Source organism: Ischnura elegans, chromosome 8 (genome assembly GCF_921293095.1).
Source record: "Ischnura elegans chromosome 8, ioIscEleg1.1, whole genome shotgun sequence".
Lineage (NCBI taxonomy): Eukaryota > Metazoa > Arthropoda > Insecta > Odonata > Coenagrionidae > Ischnura > Ischnura elegans.
This window is the reverse complement of record NC_060253.1, coordinates 6,445,365-6,472,227: the sequence shown is the minus strand read 5'-3', so window position 1 is coordinate 6,472,227 and position 26,863 is coordinate 6,445,365. Positions and strand designations below refer to the sequence as shown.

Here is a 26,863-nt window from a genome sequence, read left to right as displayed (position 1 = left end):
CCTATATCCCCCAGTGAGGAGGGCCCCTAATCACCCCACAGTGAGAACTTTAGTTATTCTTGAGAAATATGAATGTTGTAATTCATATTATTGTTATGACAAATAAAAAGTTGATTTAAACTATTTAAGGTGTTGTCTGTAAACTTAACCATGGGTTCAACAAATAATTTGAAATATTATGCATTTCATTTCTATTCCATTCCTATCGGCAGATTCAAGGAGACAGGGGAGATTGGCTCAAGGACATTTTTTACTTGTAAAAATGCAACATTTACTTTGAATTATTTATTCATACCAGCAACATTTTTATAGTTTTACATTTTTTATAGTTCTATTGGATTCACAGATCTTGCTTGCCATTTCTACAGCATTTGTCTGATGAGCTGTATTGTGCAACAACCATGATAATTGGTGATTTTGACTTATGAAGCTTAATATCGTTGAATTTAATGAGGCACGGATGTTAATTTATTTCCCATCATTGGTAAAAATTGTCTTCTCTAGAAGCAACCAATTGATTTATTTATTCCAGGCAGTTGTGGTGCCTTTGTCATCCATCGATCTTGAAGTCCCTGTAGTGTGGAATGGATATCTGATATGGCTCGGCACCCCCCTCCACTACCCAAATTGACCCGGTGGGAGCATTCTTCAGTATAATAGGTACAGCGGCACCAACTGCCTCAGGTCTGTGAAAAAATCATTCATTTAAATCCATTAGCAAAGCTATAAATTAGGAATATCATTTAAAGGAAATGTCTCTGTAAAATAAACTTCAGGAATAATTAAACCTAAGTGGATAATTTAAAAGGGTCTCATCAAAATTTTATAATCATTAATATTGGCTCTCATCTTAGGATTTAGGATCTATAAACTAATGTATCTTGCTTAGATAGGCGGATCTAGGGGAGGGGGCACGTGTTCCCCCAGACCTCTGGAAAATGTGCAAGAATTTTAATACAGTCCCATTATCATTGCGTTCCTTTTGTATTACGAGGTATCCTTGTGCCCCCCTCCCCCCCCAGAACAAAATCCTGGATTCGCCCCTGCTTGCTTAGGTATTTTCTTCTAGGGATCTTATTTTGTACACAATTGCATCATAGTTTAAAATATCTACTGAGATTTTTGTCTTCCATAAGGCAATAAATAATGTGGTTGCTGCATTATATTAATGATGTGAATACCAACATGGATACCACATATGATGAGGAACCTCAATGAGATTACAATGGATCTCTTGCAGAAATTAGTTGATTTCACATTTGAGGAATATAGACGCAGTTGTAAAGATACAGTAAGAGAATTACACTAAGACAATAGGAGTTAATGCACAAGAAAGAGCTGATGACAGGATCATTGAGCAAGAATTTGGAAAAAGGCTAGTGGAGAGTCTGATATGGTTTGGCATACAATCTGACCCGATTTTGTGCACTTTTATTAAATTTTAAAATTTACCAATATTATGTATTTCCAATTGCACTATATATCATCAGTTATGTTATTCTACAGCTTATTTTTTATGGAATACATTTTTATCACATCAAAAGTTACATATGTATACTGATGCTCTTTAAACTGAGCCATTGTGTTGGAAATAATGCAGATTTTTACTCACAATGGCATTTGCTTCATGATGGGTTCTCTGCAGGGATGCCGACTTACAAAAAATATTGGGGGGGCCCAAACCGGGGATCTTGCCCTGGTAAATTTTAGAAGTAGTGAGTTTTTAGTTTTTTAAGCATTTTAGAAGAGTTATATGATCAAAAATAAAACCCTGATAACTCAAATCTCGATATCTGGACACTTCGGGGAAAATCGACAAGCCTGACAAATTTTTTCCTCACACCCATAACTAATTTGCGGGGGGGCTCGGGCCCCCTCAGGCCCCATGGAGTCAGCGCCACTGGTTCTCTGGAATGAATTAATATCATAAAGCGAGGGTGTACTGTGAAAGGTTATAGGGGAAAGTGGGGCAAAACGCACTGGTTAACCTTTTTTCATTTAAAACTTGACCTTCTGTTGTTAATATTCTTTTCATTGCGGTTAATAGTAACACTTGTGATTAATCCTCATGCTATATTTCTTGCATCACTTGTATAATTTGTCTACCAATGCCAGCAATCTTTTGCTGACTGACTAATCAAAATCTGATCATCAATGTACTTCACTAATTTAAGCATCATTCCACCCCACTAAAACTGCTGCTTCCAACTCATATCACACTTCACTTACTATCCACTCAGCATGCACTTTAAAAAGCAATAGTAAACAGCCTATCCACACTCTTCAGCCATTTCTTGCCCACCCCGATTCTCCGTCTGCCACCCCCACTTGTGCAGTCTGGGCATCATAAAAATTATGAATGAGCTGCCTATCCCTCCAATCTGCACCTATATTATTAAGAAATTATAAGTAATTGTAGGAAATTATTAACTTTCTATCCTTCACCAAAAATCCATAGTCATAGGTGGATTTCTCATGAGACCAGTTTGTATCCGAGGGCCTTTTTTCACATGAGGATCGGTCATTAACGCAATACTTTTTTATGATACTCTTTGACACTCGAAGGATCAGACCTGTCATTTTGATATTTTACTTTCTTAATTCTACTGCCTAGAATTTCATTTCTGCCCTCTTAATTTTTCCTGATTTTTATTTATTTCTTATGGCACATATTCTGTTGAAATATAATTTAATTTTTTCGCACGGACATAGAGTTATGCCATCTGTCTACCTTAAAAGACCAACAACCGTCAACATGGCAGGTTAGGAATTTCTATTTTATTTGTAACGGTAATGCAAGTTTAATTTGGGAAATCACTACACCATATCCATACTACACCATATATTAAGTCAGGCCATTTTAATATTTTAGTTAGCTCATTTATGCATTTAACATTCCTCATTACATTTTGAATGGATATAAATAGCATATATATCTTCTGCACCGAGTGGCAATTGGATGGCCAGAGCAGGGGAGGCAGGAGCTACGTACGTACGTTGTGAGATAATTTGTGAAAAAAATACTTTCTTGTATTGATAAATAACAAAAATGGTTATAGCTAATGAAGTTATCTATTAATTTTAACATTAACGATGAAATATTTAAAATAATTACTACCTACCCATCAAAATGACAGGTAATGTTCCCTCAAGGTAGCCAAACAACCCCGGCCCTTCCAGTGTTCAGCTATGCTGCTGGTCTAGGACCAACACTTCATGCATCTCATCTATTGAAGCATAACCCGAGATTATTTTCTGTGTTGACTCACTGTTGTGCCAGGTGCTCCTTATCTCCCTTGTGGTGCTGTGACAAGAATTTCTGTAAAACTTTGCCAAAGGGTCCTTTGGTCACTAGTTCAGTTTCCGTGTGCCCTGGACAAAGGGTGACAACCCTCACTCCCGTCTTGTTGTACTGGTTTTGGTACTGAAAATTTAATAGCTATTACTTCAAAAATCCACCCCATTAGGTTAAGTACTTATATGAATTATATCTTCTGAATAAACTCAGCTAAATCTAGAGCCTATAGTTTATAGTATAGTAATCCACATATGTATGTATGTACTTTCAAGCAATAGGCTTTTTAAAAGAAGCTGTACATTAGAAGAGGAAAAAGAAATACCATTGGAGTTCTTCATTGATTACTACCATCCAATGGGACTAAATAGCTAGGTATTTTAAAAAATTTTGCTGTAAAAAGTTTATTTCTGAAATATTGTGCAGCAGACACATAATGACTGAATGTAGGTACTTTTAAGCCATCTCCACACAGGCACATCTAATGGAAAAAGTATTACATTGCACTTATGCCCAAAAGTCATGACAGTGGATAACAATAACATATGTACACACGGGTATGGGGTTAGATATAAATAGTATACTTTGAATTGAAAATGGCAAACTTCATGGCTAGATTAATGCGTCACATACTCCATGAGCTCTGGTGAACCCAATCACAGCAAATTTGGTGGCTGTGTACACTGGAGTCAGCTGCAGTGGGACAAGTCCCAGAACAGATGACATGTTGACAATGATGCCTCCATTTCCCCCCTTTTGCTTGTCCATGTACTTGATGGCTTCATTAGTACCTCTCACCAGTGCTTTCTGCAAACAACATAAAGCATTGCCATCAGGCTTTAAGGAGATGGAGCATTTGAGAATATTCCTAAGACTGTTAAAGTTAAATAAAAATCTCTTCATATGCCATCTTCTAGAATTTTTCTGTTGTATGAATGGCTAGAAGCCTTGTGAAAATGCCTTTAGTGAAACATTATTTAGCTTAGATCACCTCTACTATGATATTTGAAATGGTTATAAAACTATTAATCTTTCTATTTCTTTGCTCTATATCCAAAATAGTTCATCAAAATTGGCCATGCCACCACCCCATTTATAATTCATACTGACAGCTAAAGATAGTTGTGTCCTGATAATTTATACCATACGCTTTTATGTTACATCCTTTCGTGAACTCCACTGCAACCATGAACCATTAGAACTGCAACCAATGAGTGTCTGTCCTTACTTATTACATTATTAAAAAGTATGTTATTTCAAAATGCATTTTGCTTTAATGCTATGTCTAAATTACCCTTTACGGATAGTGAGATTGCATTTCAAGATACAATCTACAGATATTTACTTATGAGGAAGGTAAGGCATCACTGTTATTTATTTAGTAGCTCTGTGCAATTTTTAAGTTGGAGGAAGTTGTGAGGAAACATTTATGTGTCATTCTCTTTGAAAAAGAATAGAACCAAATAGGAATAAAGCAGTGTCTAGCTAAGTGACATATCTAGAGGCTTACCAAAGGGGTGGTCTGTCGTCATCATCATCATCATTGGTCAACAATCCTAGGATTGGTTTGACGCAGCTCTCCACTCTATTCTCCTTTCAGCTAATCTTTTCACACCTACGTATTTCTTCTCTTTCACATCTCTCTTCACTTGTTCCATATATTTTGTTCGAGGTCTTCCTTTTCCATTCTTACCTTCCACTTGTCCTTCAACGATTGTCTTCATCAGGCCATCATGTCTCAGGATGTGGCCTATAAGGTTGTTCCGTCTTCTTATTAAGGTTTTCATGAGGTTTCTCTTCTCTCCTACTCTTCTTAGGACTTCTTTGTTACTAACTCTGTCGATCCATTTGATTTTCATCATTCTTCTGTAGCACCACATTTCGAAGGCCTCTATCCTTGCTTTCTCCGCTGCGGTCATTGTCCATGCCTCTCTTCCGTATAGGAGCATACTCCATATGTAGGATCTTATAAATTGTTTCTTTACTTCCATACTTAAGTTTCCTGCTGTAAGCAGGTCTCTCTTTTGGTGGAATGCTCTCTTCGCCTGGGCTATTCTGCTGATAATTTCTTTCTTACTTCTCCCGTCACTAGTTATCTTGCTTCCCAAATAACAGAATTCATCCACCTCTATCAGTTTTTGCTTCCCTATTTTAATGTTAGTCTTGACTTCTTCTCTTCTGCTGCATACAAAGATCTTGGTTTTCTTTGTGCTTATTTTCAGTTGATATCTACCCATTACCCTACCCATATTAACTAGAATATTTTTCAAATCCGTCTCTGTTTCTGCTATAACGGCTATGTCATCGGCAAATCTTAGCATGCTAATTTTTTCTCCATGAATATTCACTCCCAATGCATTTTCTTTGATTTCATTAATGGCTTTCTCAATGTAAACGATGAAAATTACGGGTGACAATGTACAGCCTTGTCGCACTCCTTTCCTAATTCTTGCTTCTTCACAGCTGGGCCCTGATTTTATCACCGCTACTTGGTTTTTGTATAAACTGTGGATGATTCTTCTGTCATTATAAAGAACCCCGATTTCCTTTAGGATTCCGAGCATTGTGCTCCAATCCACGTTGTCAAATGCTTTCCCTAAGTCCACAAACGCAATGAACGTTGGCTTGTTCTTTTCCATTCTCTTCTCTATGAGCAGTCTTAGGGCCAATATTGCTTCTCTTGTGCCTTTGTTTTTTCTGAATCCAAATTGGTCCTCATCCAAGTACTCCTCTGCTTTTCGTTCTATTCTTCTATAGATGATCCTTGTCAGTATCTTCGACGCATGTGTAGTCAGGCTAATGGTCCTAAAATCTTCGCAGTTCTCCGCTCTTTTCTTCTTAGGGATAGGGATTATAATGTTCCTCTCAAAGTCCTCTGGTATCTCACCTGTCGAATACATTTCACTAATGATTTTGTATAGCTGGTTCAACGTCTTCTCTCCTGAATTTTTAATTAGTTCTGCAGGAATGTCATCAATGTGGTCTGTCGAAGACTGTGAAAATTTAAGCAGGCTGCGAATGGGGTTCTGCAGTGGATGGTGCCGAGAATGCAAGGGCCCCCAACTGAAGGGCTGCCCCATGCGACGCACAATTGAGGAAGACAGATGATCTCTCTTATGATAGGGAGCTTATCTTGCTTGCAGATAAATGCTCATGATGACATCTTGGGTCAGTGGCGTAGTGATGGGGGGACGTCTGGACCCCCTCCAAAATATAGATTATTTTGCTTCATAAAAGAAAGCAAAAATATCGAAAAATCAGGAATTCACAAAAGATTTCATGGAAAAATAAAGTTTTTTCCAATTATGAAAAATGTTAAAATTTGTTTAAAACCCTCTACTTAGTACCTTCTTTTTCAAAAATTTCCCACTCTGGTTTTGGCGCAGGGAGGGGGTGGTTTTGGGGGATAAGACCCCCCCCAGAGCTCAGAGAAATTTTTAAGGTTAATCCATTTTACTTAATTGGATTGATATTACTAATAGAATAGTGTAAGGATTAATAATATATCCCTCAGAAAGCCGTAAAACTCACTATTTTGAACTGTTTATCTTAAAATTCCACAATTTACTAATCTCGCACCTACCGCTTATCCTGGTGGGTATTCCATACCCCCACACACCCCGGTATTAGTTGCACCTAAACCCCCCCCTCCAGCCTTAATTCCTAGCTGCACCCCTGCCGCCTCCCACCCCCAACCAAATTTCTAGCTACCCCACGGCCTTGGATTATTGGTTGTCTTTCTAGTGAAAGGGAAAATTCTCAGGCAAAATTATATTTAAAATGGAAAAATAAGCTCATCATTCTTTGGCAATCTTATATTTAGTAGTAACGTAGTGAATGAAGATTGAATGATTGATTGACACTCTCTCTCTCTCTTTTGTTATTTTTAGATTTTAATTTTTAGCCCCTGTTCATAAGCTTTGTTATGAGATAAATGTGAAAAAAATGAAATGAAGTATCCATTAAAAAAAAACTCTATTTGCTTGAGGCAGAGGAAGTAGAACAAGAAGGTTTGGGTGTGTCAGAACAATCTAAATGGAAATTCTAATAAAGGAATGGTGGATATGCAGTTTGGATACAATAGTTTCCTTGACTGGGTCCATATTGATGGGAAATCTGGTTTCAATGGCACCCTCACCTGCCAGCACCTACAATTGGAAAACGTTTTCTGCACTACGAGAAGAATGAGAATATTTTAAACCTCTCTGTATGGAACTCTTTTTTGGGGGGGGTGAGTTGCCTGGGTGTTTCAGTCCCTCAGATTTGGGGCCCAGCGAATTCCCTTACACCCAGGCCAATGGACTACACCATCTAACCCTATCATAGCACAAATCCACGATCAACTTATTGCGATACTCGTGTTTTTTTTTAAGACAAAAACTGTATTTGATTTTCAATAATTTACTCCTCTAAAAGAACTACTAATATTTTTTAAGCATTGTGGAATTTTAAATGTATTTCAAATGTGTTAATAACAACAAAGTTAGTAAAAAAAAGGTAATAAGGCTGATAGTCCAGAAGTCCGTTATTTTTAACACTAAAATTTTGTTTTAAAATTGCTTAAGCACAGAACAAAATGAAGAATTCGTTTCAAAGTATAAAAAAAATTGTAGTAAGCAAAAAATATGTCATTGAAAAAACCATTGACAGTATAACCACTTCGCAACAGATTTCTGCAGTGAGGATGATCATAAATGAGTCGGAGGTTTGGGCTTTCTTGCATTGGGAGAGGCCCTAAGGACTCACTCAGCTGGGTCTCAGGCCGGGCCTGAATGCATCAGGCATTTGCTACCTCAGTGGTCACTTCCCATTCCTCGCATCAGCTAGAGCCAACGTCCACTCGTTTGCATTGAAAAATCCACAACAGCCATACCGGACGCCAGGTGTTATGCGTTTGGAAATGCCCGTTGGCTCCACCCGACATCCGGCACGAAAGGGTTAAGAAATTTGTACATTCATGTGGAGGGAATTCTAAGCTGAAGCTCTCAACAGGGTTGGCCACAGAAGGAAACAATGTATAACGGTGATAAGTCTAGTTGGTGGTTGGTGGCGTTTTGGAGAGGAGGCAGTAGTTGCTGAATGAGAGTAGGAGAGGGGAATAAAACTTCAGGGAAATATTTTTAAAGGGTCGACTGTTGTATGAGGTCATATCTTTAAATGAAATCTGAGGAGTATAGCATTTTGTGACCGCTCCGATGCTAATGTTTGGTGGCCAAGTAATTGTTTGAGAAACAGGCTTGTGTGCTGGCCCAGATGGATGGTGAATCGAGTGGTGAAGATTTTTCAGAGACGGCCCAAAGCCATCTTGAGTGCTTTGATGATAGCACTTCAAGTATACATATTCGTCTGTCAGATGGGACAGTTTGCCATGGTCCCCTTAGAACCTTTCATTCAGAGTGAGTTACTTTAGAAAAGAAGTCTTCTACTAATTGTAGAGGAATTGTTGTCTCATTGATGACCACTAGTTGATGAGATATCAGCACCTCCTGGGAATCTTGGTTTCACCAGTTGCAGAAGGATCAAACATTGGGATGAAATAACCATCTGCTACACGAATGTCTCACAGTTACAAGAACTCATATAAGGCACTAAGGGTTCACCTCTCATTGAGCCCAGGGAAGTTAGAGATCTATTCATTGAGGACCTGCTGGCCTTAGCAATGGCATCGGTGTCTGTGGTTGATCTTTGATTGATGACTGAAACAATGCACTACTAGGTGTAATTTTAAGTGCTCATGTAGCACAGCTACAAAATCCAAATCAATCAGTCAGTCTATTCTGGATTTCACTCCACCCTTCCCCATGGGGTAAATGGTCTAAGCTGTTGGTCGCCTCTTCCATATATCAACCTATGTAGGAAATATTAACATTAAAAGCCCAGTTTTTGAGTGTACTATCTCAGGTTATATACTTCCACTACTCCTGCAAGGGCGTACCCAGGATCAAAACATGGGGGGGGGGGGGGGGGGGGCAAGCCATGGCTGTTCAAGTTGTAGGTAAGATTTAAGCGTGGAAAAGGTGAATGAAGTCAACATTTTAAGGAAATTGGAACAGCTCTTTATTAGTTTTTCAAATTATTTGCTTGAAAAAGTATTATTTTCCTTAAAGACATTTGCAATTTTTGCTTCTATAGGGGGTGAGGGGGCAGCTGCCCCCTTCTGCCCCTTGCTGGGTACGCCCATGTACTCTTGTCCATTCAATACTACTATGGATGTGGCTTGCGGCATTTGAAGTGATGGAAAAAAGGGGAAAGGTCTACTTCACCTTGAACAATGTGGCCCTTGGCTGCATGTTTTCTAATGTATGCAAAGGGCCTAAGGACATTAGCATTTTCCAGCAATTGAACAATTTAGCATGAATAACCGTGAGTTTTTTTTAACCCTCCCAATAATTAAGTATACGTGATGAAGTACCGACACAGTAAATGAAAACTGTTGCTTTAGAAATTTGATTCCTTTCTATTTAGTGCTCCATCATTTATCAAGGGGAAGCATTTTACTTACCAGGTTAATGTCTATCTCGGCCTCCCAATGTTCATCATTCATTATTCCAGCATTGTTTATCATTATGTCAACTCTAGAGTATTTATCGACAGTTTCTTTGAAGGCACCTGTAACATAATGTCAAAAATATTATTCAGGAAAAAAACATCAAAAGTAATTTGCTTCCTGAGCATATCTCTGGCATCAATTTTCATAAATTTGGGGCTTAGGTAATGAACTTGGTCAAATTATTTTTACGGCCATTTAAGATCATAAAGTTGTACTGCTAAATTTTAGTTACCTATTATGCATAGCCTACAGAAATTCCAAAAAAAAATCCTTGAAGTGCACAGTGGCCAAGGGAAAGGAACAATCTCTCCCACCCTTAATTTACACAGTTTATTCACCTGTGGCTTAGTCTGGGGTGAGATTTACCCTCACCAACCTTCAGGTTGAATCACCGGGTGATTGTCCAATATGTACTGGTACAACCAAATCTCACCAAGGATTGATTTCATCCCTGAAATAATTCATCCTCTCATGGCCAGGGAATACAAACTCTTTGGTTGGTTTAGATAGGTAAGGATCGAGCTCTCACCATACTAAGCCAAGCAATCAAGTTAGTGGGGCTTCCTCGTACCAAGTGTAGGTGTGGATTAAGGTCATTATTTTGGGAGGGTGGGAGGAGTTCATCACCTCCTTTAATAATATACAATACTTCTGTGCCATATTGACCAGTGGCGGCGACTCCACGGGGCCTGAGGGGCTCTGATGTCGCTCTGATGACAATGAGGGAGTTTCTTGTCGAAACATTGGCCTTAAACAGCCTCACCCAGTGCCAATCCCGAGAAGATTTTATCAATAGTATTCGCCGCAAAACTCTATGATCTTTAAGCGTCGGAATATTTACGATGCGAAATGGGAGCCGCAAAGCATGCATTTTTATAAATCGTTGAAATTATACGGTATTGATTTGGATGGAAATTGGAATTGCTTTCACGAATCGTCACACGTTTTGTATTTGCTATGGGTGATATAAACCGAGGACGTTCCCGTCAAAGAAACAGGGGGTGGGCGGGGAGGAGAAGGCGGTTTGCAGGGGTTCATTTGGAGAGGTGGAACTCTCTCAGGGGAACTCTTAAACCTCTACGCATTCAGGGGTCTGGGTGTGGGTAGTCGGACCCCCCAGAAATCCATATTCGCCAAGGGTTGAGGTAAACTGCTGAGTTTGTGACAGTGGTGTAACATAACATATAATAATTGTGGAGTACCTTCCATGTCTTCTTTCTTTGTGACATCTCCGCGGATGAAGTGAGCTCTGCCTTCGCCAAATTCCTTTTCAAGTTTCTTCTGAAATGCATTCCCATTTTCCTTGTTCAGGTCGAAGATCACTACCTGGAAAACACATTCAGAGAATTGTTTTATTGGTAATGTGGTGAAATTTCAACTTATCAGGAAATTAAAAAATTACCGGCAATTATCCAAAAATATTTTAATTTCAGTTAATTATGGGTTGCAATGCATTTTATATTCCCTGACAATAATACAATGTTATAAAGTAATGGAATTTCATAATGTAAAATTGAAGTATTTCTGGAAAATTTCCATTAATTTTATCATTAACTGGAAGCTACATGTTTAATAATGCGTCACTCAACTGGAGTTACAGAAAACATATTCTATTGAAAAAAACATTAAGCTTGTAAATGCTGCCTTCCTGACTATTTCACAAATAATTGCGGTAATCGTTGTGGTACTACCTCTTTCAAGTTTATTCTGGGTGTTAAATTGTAATCGCTCTCCAGTTTGGATTTCCGTTTGATTGAAGTTGATTAGTATTTGGGACAAAACAAGAAGAACACAATTGGGATAAGTTCATCGTGGGGCGAAAGGAATTGGATTTGGTTGGAGATGCATCTATGGCGGTGTATTATACCAATCTGTATACTACGGCATTGAGAATAAATGAATGGATTTAATCGATTGTTGAAGCTCTTGTTGGGATGGGCAGAAAAGTTAAAGAAAATCATTGGATCAAAAACAATGGCTGGTTGCTGAAATATTTCAACTGGGTTTAATAACGTACGTAACGGTGAGCCAGCGCTTATATTTCAAATGTGATCCAATGTAGGAATCTGTGGTCTCAAAATGTGCCAACTAATGAGAGGAAATTATAAAAAATGTCCTAAGTTCATGCGATATCGGATAGCCGTGCCTGAGGCGCCATTAGGGCCTAAATCCAGTTATTTTGATTCCCGGATTAAACGTTTTCTATGATTAACATGATATTCCAGATCTCTCTGCGCAAAACTTTCAACCGTTAAGTCATATCTTGATTCCTTCATGTCGAAATGCTGCCTCAAAGGTGCCCGCCCCCTCCTTCCTGTCACCAGCTGTGCCGCACGTTTCTTGATTTGTGCGACGCTCCTCAGTCCCGTGGATCTTTCCTCCCTCCTTCCCCTTCTTACATGCTGGCAGAATGGAAACTGGGTGAGTAGCAAATACAAGCAGGGGATGATGTGATTCATTAATAATTTCAATTTGTCTAAAAGTACATTTTAAGCGAAAAGATGGAGGAAAAGTAGTATTTTCATGAGGTAAATACATTGATACAACCAGGGGCACAGCTAGGAATTAAGGCTGGAAGGGGTTTGGGTGCAACTAGTACTGGGGATTCAATCCAATTAAGTAAAATGGATTAAACTTAAAAATTTCTGTGAGCTCTGGGGGGGGGTTTATCCCCCAAAACTCACTGCGCCTCTGGATACAACTGTATGAGATTTTGTTACTTTTCATTCTTAAAAATCAAAGTTCACTTTCTGGCTATCTGTCGTTGCACGAACCTGGGACTTTTTCAAAATTTTTTCTCACCAATTCGCACATTTTGAGACCACAAATTCTCAAATCGGTTCATTTTTGAAATATTAGTGCCGACCTAACAAAACTGTTCGTCCATTAACAAAATAGTTGGCTTCGACACTGTCATTTCACCAGCAATGCACGACCTCTGTTGTTTACCACCAGATAAATCAAATCTGCTGTCGTGCACAAACTTTCACCTCTCCCCTCAACACGATCATAGTTAAACTATTTTCCACTATTTCGTCTAATTTTTGCTCATTCCTCACCATGCCATGAAATGTTGGCCCATGAGCAACATATACTGACTATTTGCAAAGGGTTTGGCTTTTGAAATGCTAGATCAACCTTCTTTGTGAGTGTATAACATCCACATTGCGTGAATATATATTACTTATCACGCTGATATCCTATACGCCAACAGCTTTGCACCCTGTCACATTATCATTGATCTGGTAAAATGACCACACACGGCCACAGGATATTTATGTGGCCATGGCCACAGATGGCCACACAATGTTGTGTGGCCGTCTGTGGTTATTTGGTCATAATGTGTGGCCATTAGTCTGTGGCCGTGTGTGACCATCTGTGGCCACCTAACATCTGTGGATCCAGTTATACCCTGTCCTACTCATACCCCCATAGCTTGACCTGAAATACAACAATATACACAGCCCTGTGTAGGAAAATCAAAAAGTGTAGTAGGTGTAGTAAAAAAGTGGGATAACCCTATAACCATCAATGCCCTCACAGCAATATGCGAAGACAACTTAAACAAAATGTTTTAACTCGTAATGGTATGAGTTTGGATTACCTACTACTTTAAGGATAAGGGACACACCACTGTAATATTTAGTACACGTGACTAACACAATTAGATTCCATATCTTAACCCGGCAACGCCCGACGTCACCTACAGGTGACACACTTTTGTGAACACACAAAATGCAACAATGTAATCTTAGGGGCACGGTATGTTTTCGTTATGTTTCTTTGTGTCTTTCTGCACCACATATTGGATTATCATATTGTTTTGGCGACAGAGGAGTCTTCAGTACGCCTTTGAATAGAAGACAGTGAGGTTGTGTGTGGATTTTAGTGACCAGACCTACTGTTATGGCCTGTAAACATCAGAAGAGGTACGTAAATGATATTATCATTTTAGTTTTGATGACTAAGTATATGTAAGTTCTTACATAAAATAATATGCATTGAAAATTTTCATTCCTATAGCAAATGAGGTACTTCGAATTTTTGATGTCACCTACAGGTGACGTTGGGAAGTGAAGCATCTTGATGGGCTGTATTTATGGAAAAGGCTGCACGGAACATTTTCAAACTCTCCATTTCAATCAGATTGAACTTCTTAAATATTCAAGCAGATTTATTCCCTGCTAATAGTTTTGTAAACTATTTACTGTAGCTATGAGCTTGATGGCACATTTTCATGTCAACAATTTTTAGTGAAACTATTTATATATACGGATTTTTTTTATTATTTCTGTGCTTACTGTTGTGTAGTGTATTCTAAAATTGTGGGTAAAATATACGGACGTTCATGGTATTTTTCATAATTTAATATTCTGAATTTTTATTTTATAACCGTGCATATGGTATTAATCAAAAATATTTTAATCAATTTTCTATTTGCATTGATAATATTTCATGCTGCTTTTTAGCTTACAACTGCACGAAATTTTAGAAGAATTGCAGTCTGATCTCCACAATGATAATTTGGATGACGCTGATATTATTTTAATTCCTGAAGAAGATGGAGACATTACGGAAGAAGAGAGTGGTGATGAAACAGTGGCAGATATGAATAATTTGCCGCCAAGGATACTTCGCTCACAAGTGGAAATAGGCACTCACTCGTATACTTCTGTGAATGATGTAAGATTACATTTATCTAGGGACTCTTCTGAAATACATCGGTAGTAAATTTTTATGAATGAATATTTTAACTTACATTGTTCATTAAATATCACCAATACAGGATTCCGGAGAATCTTCAATTGAAAGTTTACCATCTGATGTTGGTGGAACAACAGTGGAGCGAAAGCCACCAAAGAAAAAAATTAAAGGCGCACGAGTAGAGAGAAATTGGACCAGCGTGGAGAAAAACTTTGTCCCAAGTGGTAGAGGAGATTCAGAGCAGCAGGTGAATGAAGTTCACAAATTTGATATGTCTCCGGTTCAGTGCTTTGAATCCATGTACGGTGACGAAATCATTTCATATATTGTTAAAATGTCTAACTTGTATGCCTTGCAAAGGAACCATACTTTAAATTTGACGTCAGAAGAGTTGAAAGTATACATTGCTGTCTTACTACTAACAGGCTATCTAACACCGAAGTACATTCGAATGTTTTGGGAAACAAAGTCTGACACCCACAATAATCTTATTGCGAATTGTATTCGGCGCAACAGGTTTTTTGAAATCCAGAAGTATTTACATCTTTGTGATAATATGAACCTGCCAACAGGAGATAAATTCGGAAAAGTGCGTGAATATTTTAGATTCTTGAACAAAAATTTCATTAAAAATTTCAAATATGTTGCATCCTCACATATTTCTATAGACGAAACCATGGTGCCTTATTACGGACGGCATAGCACTAAACAGCATATGCATGGAAAACCGTTGCGGTTTGGCTACAAGTTGTGGTCTTGTGCAACACGATTGGGGTATTTAGTTTCCTTTGAACCCTATCAAGGAGCAAAAGCTGCGCAGCATCCTCTGCAATCGAAATTTGGGTTGAGCGGTGCTGTAGTTTTGGAAATGCAGAGTAGATTACCTTCAGATTTCGGACCATACAATTTGTACTTTGATAATTTTTTTTCTAGCTTTCCTCTAATATCCAGGCTAACAGAGCTCAACACAGGTGGAACTGGCACTATTAGGGAGAATAGGCTAGATAAATGCCCTCTGGAACCATCTCCTATGCTAAAGAAAAAAAGAGAGGCTCGTTCTCACTGAAAGTCACGCGTGATCTTTCTGTCGTAAAGTGGCATGACAATAGCATTGTCACCATTGCATCCAACTGCCATAGCGCAAGTCCAGTGAGTGCAGCGGACAGAGTTGGCGTTGTTCAAGGAAAAAGATGTAGAATTCAAGTATCCTGCCCAAATGCGGTTAGAAAATACAATAAATATATGGGGGGAGTGGATAGATTTGATGAAAACCTACACTCCTTGAGAGTCAGCTACAGAGGAAAAAAGTGGTGGTTTCCCCTGTTTGCCTTTGGGCTAGATGCTGCCTGCCAAAATGCTTGGAGAGTGTTCAAAGAAAACACAACTGAAGAATTTTCATATTGTGACTTCAGAAGAAGTATTGTGCAGGTATATTGTGGACTATACGGAAAACCACCTTCACAAAGTACAGCGCGAGGAGCCGTGGCCGCAAGAATTCCCCTTGAAGTTAGGCTTTCTGATGATGTAGATGACCATGTCAAAGAGCATTGTTCTCAACGCCGTTGTGCTAAATGTCACCAGAGGACAAGGATTATGTGCAAAAAGTGTAAAGTTGGCCTTCATATTCATTGCTGGTATGAGTTCCATGGGAGAAAATAAATTCAGGGTAAAATCACTTTTCTGGTTTTTAGGTTCAAAAGTGCCTTTTTTAATTTTTTATCCACGCATTTCATGTGTGTTGCACAGAATACATGTTAAAAATGATGTAACTTTCATGATTTCTTGTTCTAAAAATATGTGTAAATAAAATTAACATAAATCTTGAAAATCCTCTCTCTTATATTTTATTCGTTCAAAATTTGATGCCTATTGCCCAACGTCACCTGAGGGTGACACCCCTCCTGTTCTAAAACCAATGTAAAAAATGCTTCAAAAACAACTTTAACCACCTAATGGAGATGATTTTAGCTCAAAATGATCAAATTAACATTAATTTACTAAAAATTCTGAGCATGGGAACTGACGGGTTAATGAGAAGATATTTTAGTTTTACCTCACCCTTCACACCACCTACTTCAAATTTTGCATGGAATGTAATAATGCATGTACCTCATTTCTATCTTAAAAAAATCAGGTAGACCATTGATTAAACAGTCTACAATTCCCTAACCTCAAGATTTCACAAATTGAAACCTCGAATGAAAGAAACGCGCGATAAAAACAGAGCAAAAATGTTGATTTACTACACTTCGATGGCCCATTAAAAATAGTAACTTTTCGTTTATTAAAATCTAAATTTATACCAAGTAAACTCACTTAAAGCCATGCGAAGGATCTAAGTTTTTAACAGAGGAACGTATACATACACTCATATGACATCCTGGGTTAAATTAGACTCCAAAAGTTTCAGTTTTTTTCATACAGCTTCTTGAACAGCTCCTTTAAAAAATATCTTGTGATTGATGGTTTTACAATGTTTAAACTCTATCCGGCTTTATCGGAATTGATGAATAACGAATTGATTCTAGGAAGGAAAGAAATCTCAAAACATCCAAACAGGAAGTAAGTTCTGTTAAAAATAAAGAAAAGCAGTGGCGTAACTAGGAATATGCTTTAGAGTGGGATGAGGGGGCTTTTGGGGGATGAGGGGGTTAGTGGGCCCTTCGCCAGCGGGGGCCCTTGGAAACGGGGATTTAAGAAATGCATTTTACATCACTTTGGCACTTAAATTTTAACTTTAAGCAGACGCAGTTAGTTTATATCAAAGCCAGACAAGAAATTTAAATTATTTTTTGAATTCTCTGAGGCTTTGGGGGGGATACATCACCTAATCCCCCCAACCCCATACCCAGCCGGCACAGCCCATACCGCATCTATATGTGAAGTGGATGCAATGCGTGACAGAATGCGCTAGGTACCAAATATCCTTCTGCCATCCTTTGCTAGTTGCGCCTATGAATGCCATATTTTTCATGATGTGGTTTAATACTTAAAAATATCTGCAAGTCCTCGCATTAATTATTATAAAATTTCAAGAACTATTATTATTATAATTATTCATTGTATTCAAGATTTTCACGGACATACGGAACTACCAATGACTACAGCAGTAGGTATGGACTTGTCGTCTTGTAGCCATCTATCCCTATCTCGACGTGTTGGAGCCTCGTAGATAGAGTGTTGTGTTGGGTATGTTTTATAGTGATATTTTTTAATTCTGACCATTGCAGCAATTTTGACTTATCTCCCGGTGTCGACCCTCGCTCACTCATAGGCCTGTACTCTCCTGGATTTGAAATCTGCGTTTGTTTTGTACTGCGATGGATAGCGATGTTGTACCTCGTAGATTGAGTGTTGTGTTGGGCGTGTTTTATAGTGATATTTTTTTATTCTGACCATTGCAGCAATTTTGTCTAATCTCCCGGTATCGACCCTCGCGCACTCATTGGCCTCTACTTTCCTGGATTTGAACTCTTGCGTTTGTTTTGGACTCCGATGGATAGCAATGTTGTACTGAAGTTCTCATATGTTGTCTTGTGTACGCCTGTATTCCTGTGTTCGCCTGCCTCTTGTTTTATGCTGAGTCATTAAAGTTATATTCATGAAATAAAACGTGCTCTGATTTATCCCGAGTAGTGTAAAACAATCACGAGATAAAGAGAACCAGACAAGCAATATAGGAATACTAGTATGACCGAGTTCAATTTTCCGCCGTTAGATGGCAGCACTTTCGTGCATCCTCATCCTCACGGCATCTCTCTAAGTGCGGCGGTTCATCCCCTCGGCGGTGGACCGGCATATGGATGGCATCTGTATAAAAGGATGCACTCATACTATTTGCATCTGGATGACATCCAGCTGCCAAAAAGAAATTTGATGGTTTGTGCCGGCTGGGTAGTTACGCAACTGAAGAAAAGCATGACTCGTTGTATTATCTGTTCTCTATGGTTCTATTTTTCCGTAATGTAGCACAATCAAAAGCAATGATCGTGTAAGATTTTTCGGGAAACCCACCGGGTCAGGCTCTCCAAATCCATCTCGGCCGACGTTTCGATGAACGAGTTGTCCATCGTCATCAGGGCATTCCCGAGTGACCTTCCACGATACTGTACGCCGGGAAAGCCAGCGATAATTCATTATTCAAAAGCTAATGATATTCGTGGAGCAAATTATCCACTGTAATGAATACTGAAAAAATTCAGCAGCATTTAATCGTGCATCGCTTAAATTTTATCTTGGATTTATTTCGTCATAAAAGGGTGGTTTCCAATTATTTTTTTATTGCCTAAATCGAAAGATTAGATTATTACTCCTGGAGTACGCATTTCACGCTCTTAGATTTTCGAATGACGATATCTATTTTTCGCGTTTAAACGAAAAGTAAAAATTTTCAAGCGCGCGAAAACGCGACGGCTAAGTAGGAATGATGGGAAAAGTCCGTGTGACGTATTTCTGGTTCCCGCTGCCGCCCTGTGAGGTGACCTTGAGGCGAGGCTTGAGCGTTGATACGACGCAGGATGCTAGCTGGTAGCAGAGTACCCTGCTAGCAACCCAGACGGCACAGGAAGTTTTCGTACCTAAATACGAGGGTGGACAATCAAGATACAAAAATCGCGCTTAGGAAGTTACTTAGAAGGTTTTGTTTCTTTATTTCCTTTAATGACGAAAAAAGATGCAAGAGGACTGGCAAATTCATATGCATCGATAAAATTGTATCTCATCGATAAAACTGTATTCGGTCTGGGACTATTTTCTTTCGCGGGTGGTGCCATCAGGTGCCATCGTGCCATATCCTCCTAGAAAGATCACATGCCTTCACAAGCCGTTGGAGATGGCATGGTTTACGTCACGTCTCACCACATTTCAGGGATTTTTGTGGTTAAGTTTGTGAAAAATAGAGTGTCTGGTAATAGTGAAGTTTCCCTTATTCTTTAATTTCATTCACTGGGCTTCAGAAACGTGTTTGTGAGATATTTTTGTTAAAAATGCCTTCCATGTGTTTATTGTCGGGATGACGTAATGGAAACTCCGGGACATGGCTCAAGGTTTTAGCTTTCCAAAAGATCCTGAGTTGAAGAAGAAGTGCATTTGGGCGATAAGAAGAAAACATTTCACCCCTACGAAAAACTGTGAGGTATGTACTCTTTCTCGCTGTAATTATTTGGATGTAATTTTAAGTTAGAAGTGGATTCGGGATGTTGATGCATCAACATCCCGAACTATTCAGTACTGAAGTACTATAGTACTATTCAGTACTAAAAATGGTGATTCAAAATATTGTAGCAGCAATTCTTTTGAAAATTCTTGCATTTTAGTTGTCTTTTTTGTATTAATTCATTCGGTAAACGTGTGGTTAAAGGAGAAACTAGGAATAAGCTGCCAAGTTTATAGGATCGAGTATTGCTTCTTAGCTAGCCCTATGGCGTATTACACGTCGGCTTTCATCATTTCAAATTATCTTATGCTATAGTTTAAAACAATAAAAATATCAGGCATAAACATATTTACTATATTCACGAGCCTAGTAATTTGATTTCTCATGCAGAAATACCAAAAATTGGAAATGATTTGACCTAATAAGTTACATGGTATTTTATTATTTATTAATTTTAGGTGTGTGAGCTTCACATCGCACCTTGTGATATCAGAAAATAATCTGTGGCCTTGGACGAGAAGACGAGGAGAAAATTCTTGCTAAATTGAAGGTACCCAGATTGGAGGAAGGTACCATTGCTTCACTGTTACCTGTCGCCTAGAAGACAGACATTGTGGCAGAAGTGACATATTTGTGGATGTGGATTTGATTTGTGCAAGTTGGTGCAGTGATAGTGGACGTTCATCGGAGAAAGTATTGACGATAGTTTGTATGTATCGACCAGTCCTCTTTTAAATAATTTTCTATTCGAAAGAGAATAAGAGTAATTGTTTCGCTAAATTAGATGTGGGATAGAAGAGAAAATTGGAAATATTATTGTGGTTGACAATAGAAAAAACATAATATATGTATTGTATTTCTGTGGGTTTTTTCTTTCCTGCCTCTTTAAAATTTCTTGCGGTGGTGACTTCATGCAAAGTAAGTATAAAATCGGAGGTGTGATCTAAGAGATAACATGTTTTATTTTACAAGTGTTTATGCTGGTGATTTGGCAGGACTTTCATATTTTTAATAGGTTGATACATTTACTGCAGTGACCTAGGGACTTTTACTCATCCCAAATAATTTTTCAAATACTTTAGCGCCTGATATGGGTAAGTTTTAGTAGCTGAGACTGAACTATACGTTAATTTTTGCTTGCATTTTGTGAATTCGATCATACTAATAGCAGATGTGTCAGCAATCCTGTTTCATCGGCAATTTTTATTTAAAAATTTTATTTCGTCAGGCTTTAGGGTAAGCATTTTAATGCTCGTGGGCTATGTGATGTCTTATTTAGTGTCAAAATTAATAAGAATTTACTCTCATTAACATCTCAAGGTTTCCAATTAAGTACGAGCCACTTAACAATGCTGGATGCTGGGGGTGCGTGAATTAGCCATGAGAATCTCATTTTTCGCAGAGTTATTTAAGTGGCCGAGTAAGTTTTGTAAGTTCTCAATGGGTAAATAATATTATATCATGAATTCTAATTACCATGAAAAACTCACAACCGACAAAAACTTTGTCGGTCGTGAGTCTTTCATGGTAATTAGAATTCATGATATGGTGTTATTTACCTATTGAGAACTTACAATTCATAATGATTCGTATCAAGGTTCTCGCTACGGTCGGTAGCTATCGATTGTGTTGCGTTCGATACATTTTTCGATCGTGCGAGTTACGATATATCTAATTTCGACCTAATCGATTGAGATTAGCCTGAGTGCCGTGTTCCTGCGCGCTTCGTATCCAATCGTACGTGCTTAGTAGCGGACATTCACATGCTGCGTACGCGCTTCGTCCACAGGCCGCGAACGGAAATTATCCATTGACGAAAAGCGACGGAGTGGCATAGTATCCCCTTAGTCAATGGGTACTATGTACATACGAATTAGATACGCAGGGTTCTGTGCCGTCTGGGAAGTAGCGCTTGGCTTAAATATGGATTATTAAACCTTATCAAACGAAGGAAACTTTCCGACCTTAGACAATTTTAATAAGTGGTTATTAAGAGATGTTTCCCTGAGCTCTGTGCCTCATGCATGCATTAGTAATCTCTGACGATGTAAAACTCCTAACTACTCGTATAGAAACTAGGTCCCTCTGACGTCACATGGAGTGTTATCGCATGGGCGCCAAACTGGCCTTCTTCAAATGCGGTTAAAATCACCATTGCCATTCGTCTAAACTGGGATTTCTGATTAGATCATTATTTATCGAAATAAGTATCTTGTGAAGAACCTATTAACTTCGGTAATTATGGCGTCATTTTCTCTTTTTTTTCGATTTCGTTAGTTTTTAATTTAGTTTAATGGCGATTGTTTTGTCTTTACTTCGAGGTCGTAAACTGCGTTCGAACAATCTGTAGAAAGTGATATGTTATTTGGGTAGAAATTCTTATATTATTACCTTTATTCGGTAAGATTTGATCAGTCGCTACTCGTTGAGGAGAGAGGTTTGCATTGCTTCATTTTTCTTCGCGGTTCGCCCTTCGTTTGTCTTTCATTGTTTTCTTTGGGAACGGGATCAACTCGATCGAGAGATCAGTTTTCTTCCGCTTGGCTCGTTCCCCAATGACGGACTCAAGTGTCAAACTGTCCCGCGTCACCCCCATCCAACCAGATGCCATCAACAAGAGCTTTCTTGAGCGCAGCAAGCTTGAGGCGAGGATTTTATTGAAACTGTCTCTACAATAACTCTTCCAAAATTTGCCTTCCAACGGTAAACGGCTTGCATCGGCACATCGCTCTTTGAACATCGAGATTTGTGCAAACAGAGCATACGCGCCTGCGTGCTAGGTTTTAAAAATCTCAAACATCCTTTCTTTCCAAACATATTATTGCAGGAAATCTTTGTTTGAGAGGCAATTTATCGAGGTAAACGTTGACAGGTGATTTTTGAGCCAAGTAAGTAATTTTTGCCGTTTAGCTCCATCATGCTTTCCTCTAATGTCACTCCTTGTTTGTATTTCGTTTTACCGTCAGCCTGGCCTCCCGCCGAGGTCGTCCCGATACGATTGTATGTGGTGGGCGACCTGGTGGAAGCCATGCACCATGATTCATTCCCATCTAAATTGATTCTCTTTAATTTCCCACCTTAGATTTTCATTCTTTTTCTCGATTCAGTTTTCATAGTGTAACGTCTTCCCTTGTCTAACCCCATTTTTATTTATTTCATTTTAAATTTATTTAATTTCGTTCGTTATTTGGGATTTTTATTGTTCTTTTTGTTTTCGGGTGATGCGTCCGTGTGTGGCTTTGAACGACAGCGTAATCCTCCTTCGACCGGCACTGAAAATAGTAGGAGCATTCTTCTCCAGCGGAGATCAGTGATCTAACATTGATCTATCGATAGATCATGGGCTATAATCTCGCTGGGGTCCTATTCGAACGTAACTTTCATCTGTATTACGAGTGCGGTATTCATTCAGACTTTTTCCATCCCGCTCGAAATATTTATGTTACGTTTGTGTAAGTAACAATTTTTTTCATCACAAAATGTCCGTTACGCCAAGTTAAGCTGTTTTGAGAGGGGCTTTATTATGAATTGAAGTCCAACTTGGGCAGAAGAGACAAGCGGGGATGGGGAAAGAGTTGTTGTGGTGGCCGGTGTGATTGTTGGCTTCCAACCCTACGGGACCGGGTTCAAGCAGTTTCGGGCAGAGATCTTTTCACAAAATGCCTGATCCCTGCTTGAATTTTTTGTGGAGGACATTTCAAGCGCAACACTCCGTCCGTCGGATGGAACGTTAAGCCGTGGTCCCCTTGACGCCTTTCGTTAACAGCTGGCTAGTTTTGACGCCGGGTTTCTCTCCACCCTATCTTTACTACCCTCAAGCCTAGCGAGGGGGGAAATCCAGTGGGTCCGGACCCCCTCCACCCGAAATATAAAAACATAGTTACTTTGCTTCATAAAAGAAAATAAAATATTGAAAAATAATGAATTAACAAAAGATTTCTTTGATGAATGAAGTTTTTTCTATTATCAAAAGTGTTAAAATTAGTTAAAAACCCTTTGCTTAGTAACTACTCTGTTTTTCCAAAATTTTCCCCTCTGGTCCCTTTGGACCCCTCCCCCCGGAATGGAATTCCTTGCTGCGCCGCTGCCCACCCTTTTATGTGATGCAAATGACTTCAGCTGTCCTCCAAATACCAAACCACAGGAATAATTCCCTCGAACACTCCATGCAAACCCAAAAAGCAAGCATCGCTGGTGCTGTTAAAGCCACAGTTCCCAAATTAAAAGCTCTCTCCTGGGGTTTTCGCTGAAACTCGTTTCAGGGACATGTTTTGGTCATTTTAAATTATAATCAAGTGATGGCATTCTTAAGTTGGGTAAATAGGGTTTAGGGATGTTTTAAGAGCACATTTCGGTCGGTTGGGGTTAAGTAGGTATGGGTTAAGACGGTCCCAGAGGCTAAGCAATAGAAGTGCATTAAAAGTTTGTGGAAATTAAGTGGAGAAGTTTTCGAGAGCGATTATAAGCGATCATCACTACAAAATAGGCTTGTTCCTTTTATTTTTTATTGCCTTAATCGAAAGATTATTACTCTTTGAGTACGTATTTCACGCATTTAGATTTTTAAATGACGATACTTATTTTTCGCGATTAAATGAACATTGAAAATTTTAAGTTGCTACCAGGTATCCAACTAGCAGGTAGCGCTTTGCTTAAATAAGGATTATTAATACCTTATCGAACGAAGGAAATTTTCCGACCTTAGCCAGTTTTAATAGGTGGTTATTAAGAGATGTTTCCCAGAGCTCTGTCCCTCATGCATGCATTGGTAACTTAGACGATGTATAACTCCTGACTACTCGTATAGCATCTATGTCCCTGTGACGTCACGTGGAGTGGCATCGCATGGACGCCAATCTCGCATTTTTCAAATGAGATTAAAATTTACCATTAACATTCGTCTAAACCGGGATTTCTAAAACCAAATAATTTATAAATTGTGTATATAGTAATGTTAGGTAACGAATCGCAATCAATGCCTCTCGTTTTCTTTGATGAAGGAAACTACCCTACTCTATTGAAGTTATTTTAAAATCTTTTCTTATGTTTCGGTTGCGTATAAACCACAGCGCGGCAAATATTTTTCTAATATCCTTGCTTTCTGCCGTTTGTATTTTCTTCAAATGTGTGGATAACTGTAACATATAGTTGATAGGGCGGGCTTGCTGGTTACACTCCTGGGCCGAGGTCTGGAAGCGTTAGCTTATCACCTCTGCACCGCAGAAGGGGGAGGACAAGGCAGGAAAAAGGATGGAGGCGCCGCCGCGATAGGAGCCCGACGACGCCTCCTTGGGCGGGATAGGGAAGGAAGGGATGGGACGAGGAATCCCGCACCGTCACAAAGGCGGGCTGGTCCTACCATCAGCGAAACATGGAAAACAATTTCTGTGCCAGCCATTTTAGAGGATTATTCTATGAGGAAGAATAATCCAACGATCACTTCGCTAGATAACTGTAACATATCCAGTGAACTCACCGACACTCCGCATTGTAGCAGGTTCCTCGTGATGCTCCGCCCCAGTCCCCCCACCCCTCCCGTCACCAAGGCAACGCTGCCCTCCAATTCCATCGACGACGAACACCGGCGGCGTGTTGTTCTCGCGATCTCGCCCGGGAGTCGACTGATTACACCAACTCTTCTTCTCGCCCCGCGGAGAGGGCGGTTACTTAACTCGAAGGGGGAGCCAGCCCTCTCTTACGCGGGCGTCGGTCAACTGTGAAACGGAGGCACCCTGACGCTCTGATCTCCATTCAAGGACTACTCCACCTCATTGGAAGGCATGCAGAGCCTATTGGCGACGTTTTCCCGTCAGTGTGTGACGCCGAGGAACGAATTGGCCATAAATACGGCAGGAGGCAAAAAGGGTGCGAAAACTGCGGGAAGGAAGAATAAGTTGATACGTAATATTAATAATAATTCGTCTTTATTAAACAAGATTGGGTCAAGAAAGCTCCATCTCTCATCTAACCCTCGTTATTAGTAAAATATTTTCAGAGGAATACCTTGTCAAGTTATTCTTGAAATTAAATGCGGTCAGTTATGGCAAAAGAGGCATGTACGTATACTTTCCAAAAACAGCATAAAAATACTAAGAGAAAAATGTTGCATTTACCAAGTATAAAAAGATGTGAACACGTGGGATAAACCTTAAGATTATTGGAAAAAAGAGTATTCCTTATTGGAAAAGAAACCACAGCAGGAAAACGCCCACACAAGAAGGGGGCGTGAAAAACCTGCAAAAGCCTCAATTGGAGGGATTACATCAACAAAAACGTTAAAGAAATTTCATTGAAAAAACAAATGAATTAGTTTAGAAAACTTAATATCTGCTTTGGTACGACCCGAAAACTATTAAGAGCTAAATGTTTCAGTAATTCCTTCGCATTCTAGCCTAACTATTACCTAACTAGTGAGGTAAGGGTAGAGCTCACCCATAGACGTGGTGCTAAGACAGTGGTGTAATTCTAGCTCAGTAGTAGGTCTTATTCTGTAGCGAGGCTATAGTGGGGTTGGGAGGTCTAGGTGTTCAGCCCTCCTTCGCAGATGAATGCGTGAAAGAGAAGAAATGCGTAGCTGCGAAAGGATTGGCTGATCGGAGAATTGAGTGGAGAGCTACGTCACACCTATCTCAGTATTGAATTGACCAGTGATGATGATGACGATTCTCCATCAGTTTATTTTCCGGTGGGTTTTCACCAAGAGTTCACCAAAATTATTACAAAAACTGTGAGGAGAATTTCCGGAATTAATCATTATATATCTGTGACATCAATCGAAAATGTGATGGATTTGTGCAATAATTGTAGGTGATACGGAGTTTTGAGTCCTATTTTCGCATCTGGAGGTCGAAATAAATTAAGAACGCATTCATTTTTTTTTAATAATTGTGATATTACAAGTTTTTGCATGGTGATACGGATGTTGTCTTTCTTCGGCCGATGGTGATGGAATGTGAACGTAGTTCCCAGAATATTAAAAGGTCATTTTCACCCTTTAGATAAGGTAATGAGTGGGGGCGCGGTTGCCCCGGGTGACGGCGAATGCTTACGAAAGGCCTCTGTGGCCACCCCACCCCCCGTCTTCACCCTGTGGACTTCGGTGTCGGTGTGGAGGGTTGCGCGGTGTCCCTGCCTGCGGTCTTTTTCGTCCTCTTCTTAT

The 26,863-nt window shown here is 39.3% G+C and overlaps 1 protein-coding gene across 1 annotated transcript; it reads right to left on the bottom strand.

Annotated features, from left to right (window-relative positions):
- Nucleotides 1-270: 270 nt before the first annotated feature.
- Nucleotides 271-25,588, bottom strand: LOC124163451 (15-hydroxyprostaglandin dehydrogenase [NAD(+)]-like). The gene is made up of 6 exons (XM_046540369.1): nt 25,181-25,588; nt 11,048-11,171; nt 9,798-9,904; nt 3,929-4,102; nt 3,270-3,424; nt 271-686 (listed from the first exon to the last, which is right to left on the bottom strand). Exons 1-6 carry the CDS (start codon nt 25,271-25,273, stop codon nt 551-553), a joined length of 789 nt encoding a protein of 262 aa, XP_046396325.1. The 5' UTR covers nt 25,274-25,588; the 3' UTR covers nt 271-550.
- Nucleotides 25,589-26,863: the final 1,275 nt, after the last annotated feature.

What these genes read in the sequence shown, in the direction of transcription:
- LOC124163451 (XM_046540369.1), bottom strand. Translation starts at nt 25,273, where the DNA reads ATGGAATTGGAGGGCAGCGTTGCCTTGGTGACGGGAGGGGTGGGGGGA. An exon ending in TGCTACAATGCGGAGTGTCG is followed by an intron (nt 11,172 to 25,180) that starts GTGAGTTCACTG and finishes TGTGTTTTCCAG; the next exon opens with GTAGTGATCTTCGACCTGAA. An exon ending in GGTTCACCAGAGCTCATGGA is followed by an intron (nt 3,425 to 3,928) that starts GTATGTGACGCA and finishes TTAAATTTTCAG; the next exon opens with TACCAAAACCAGTACAACAA.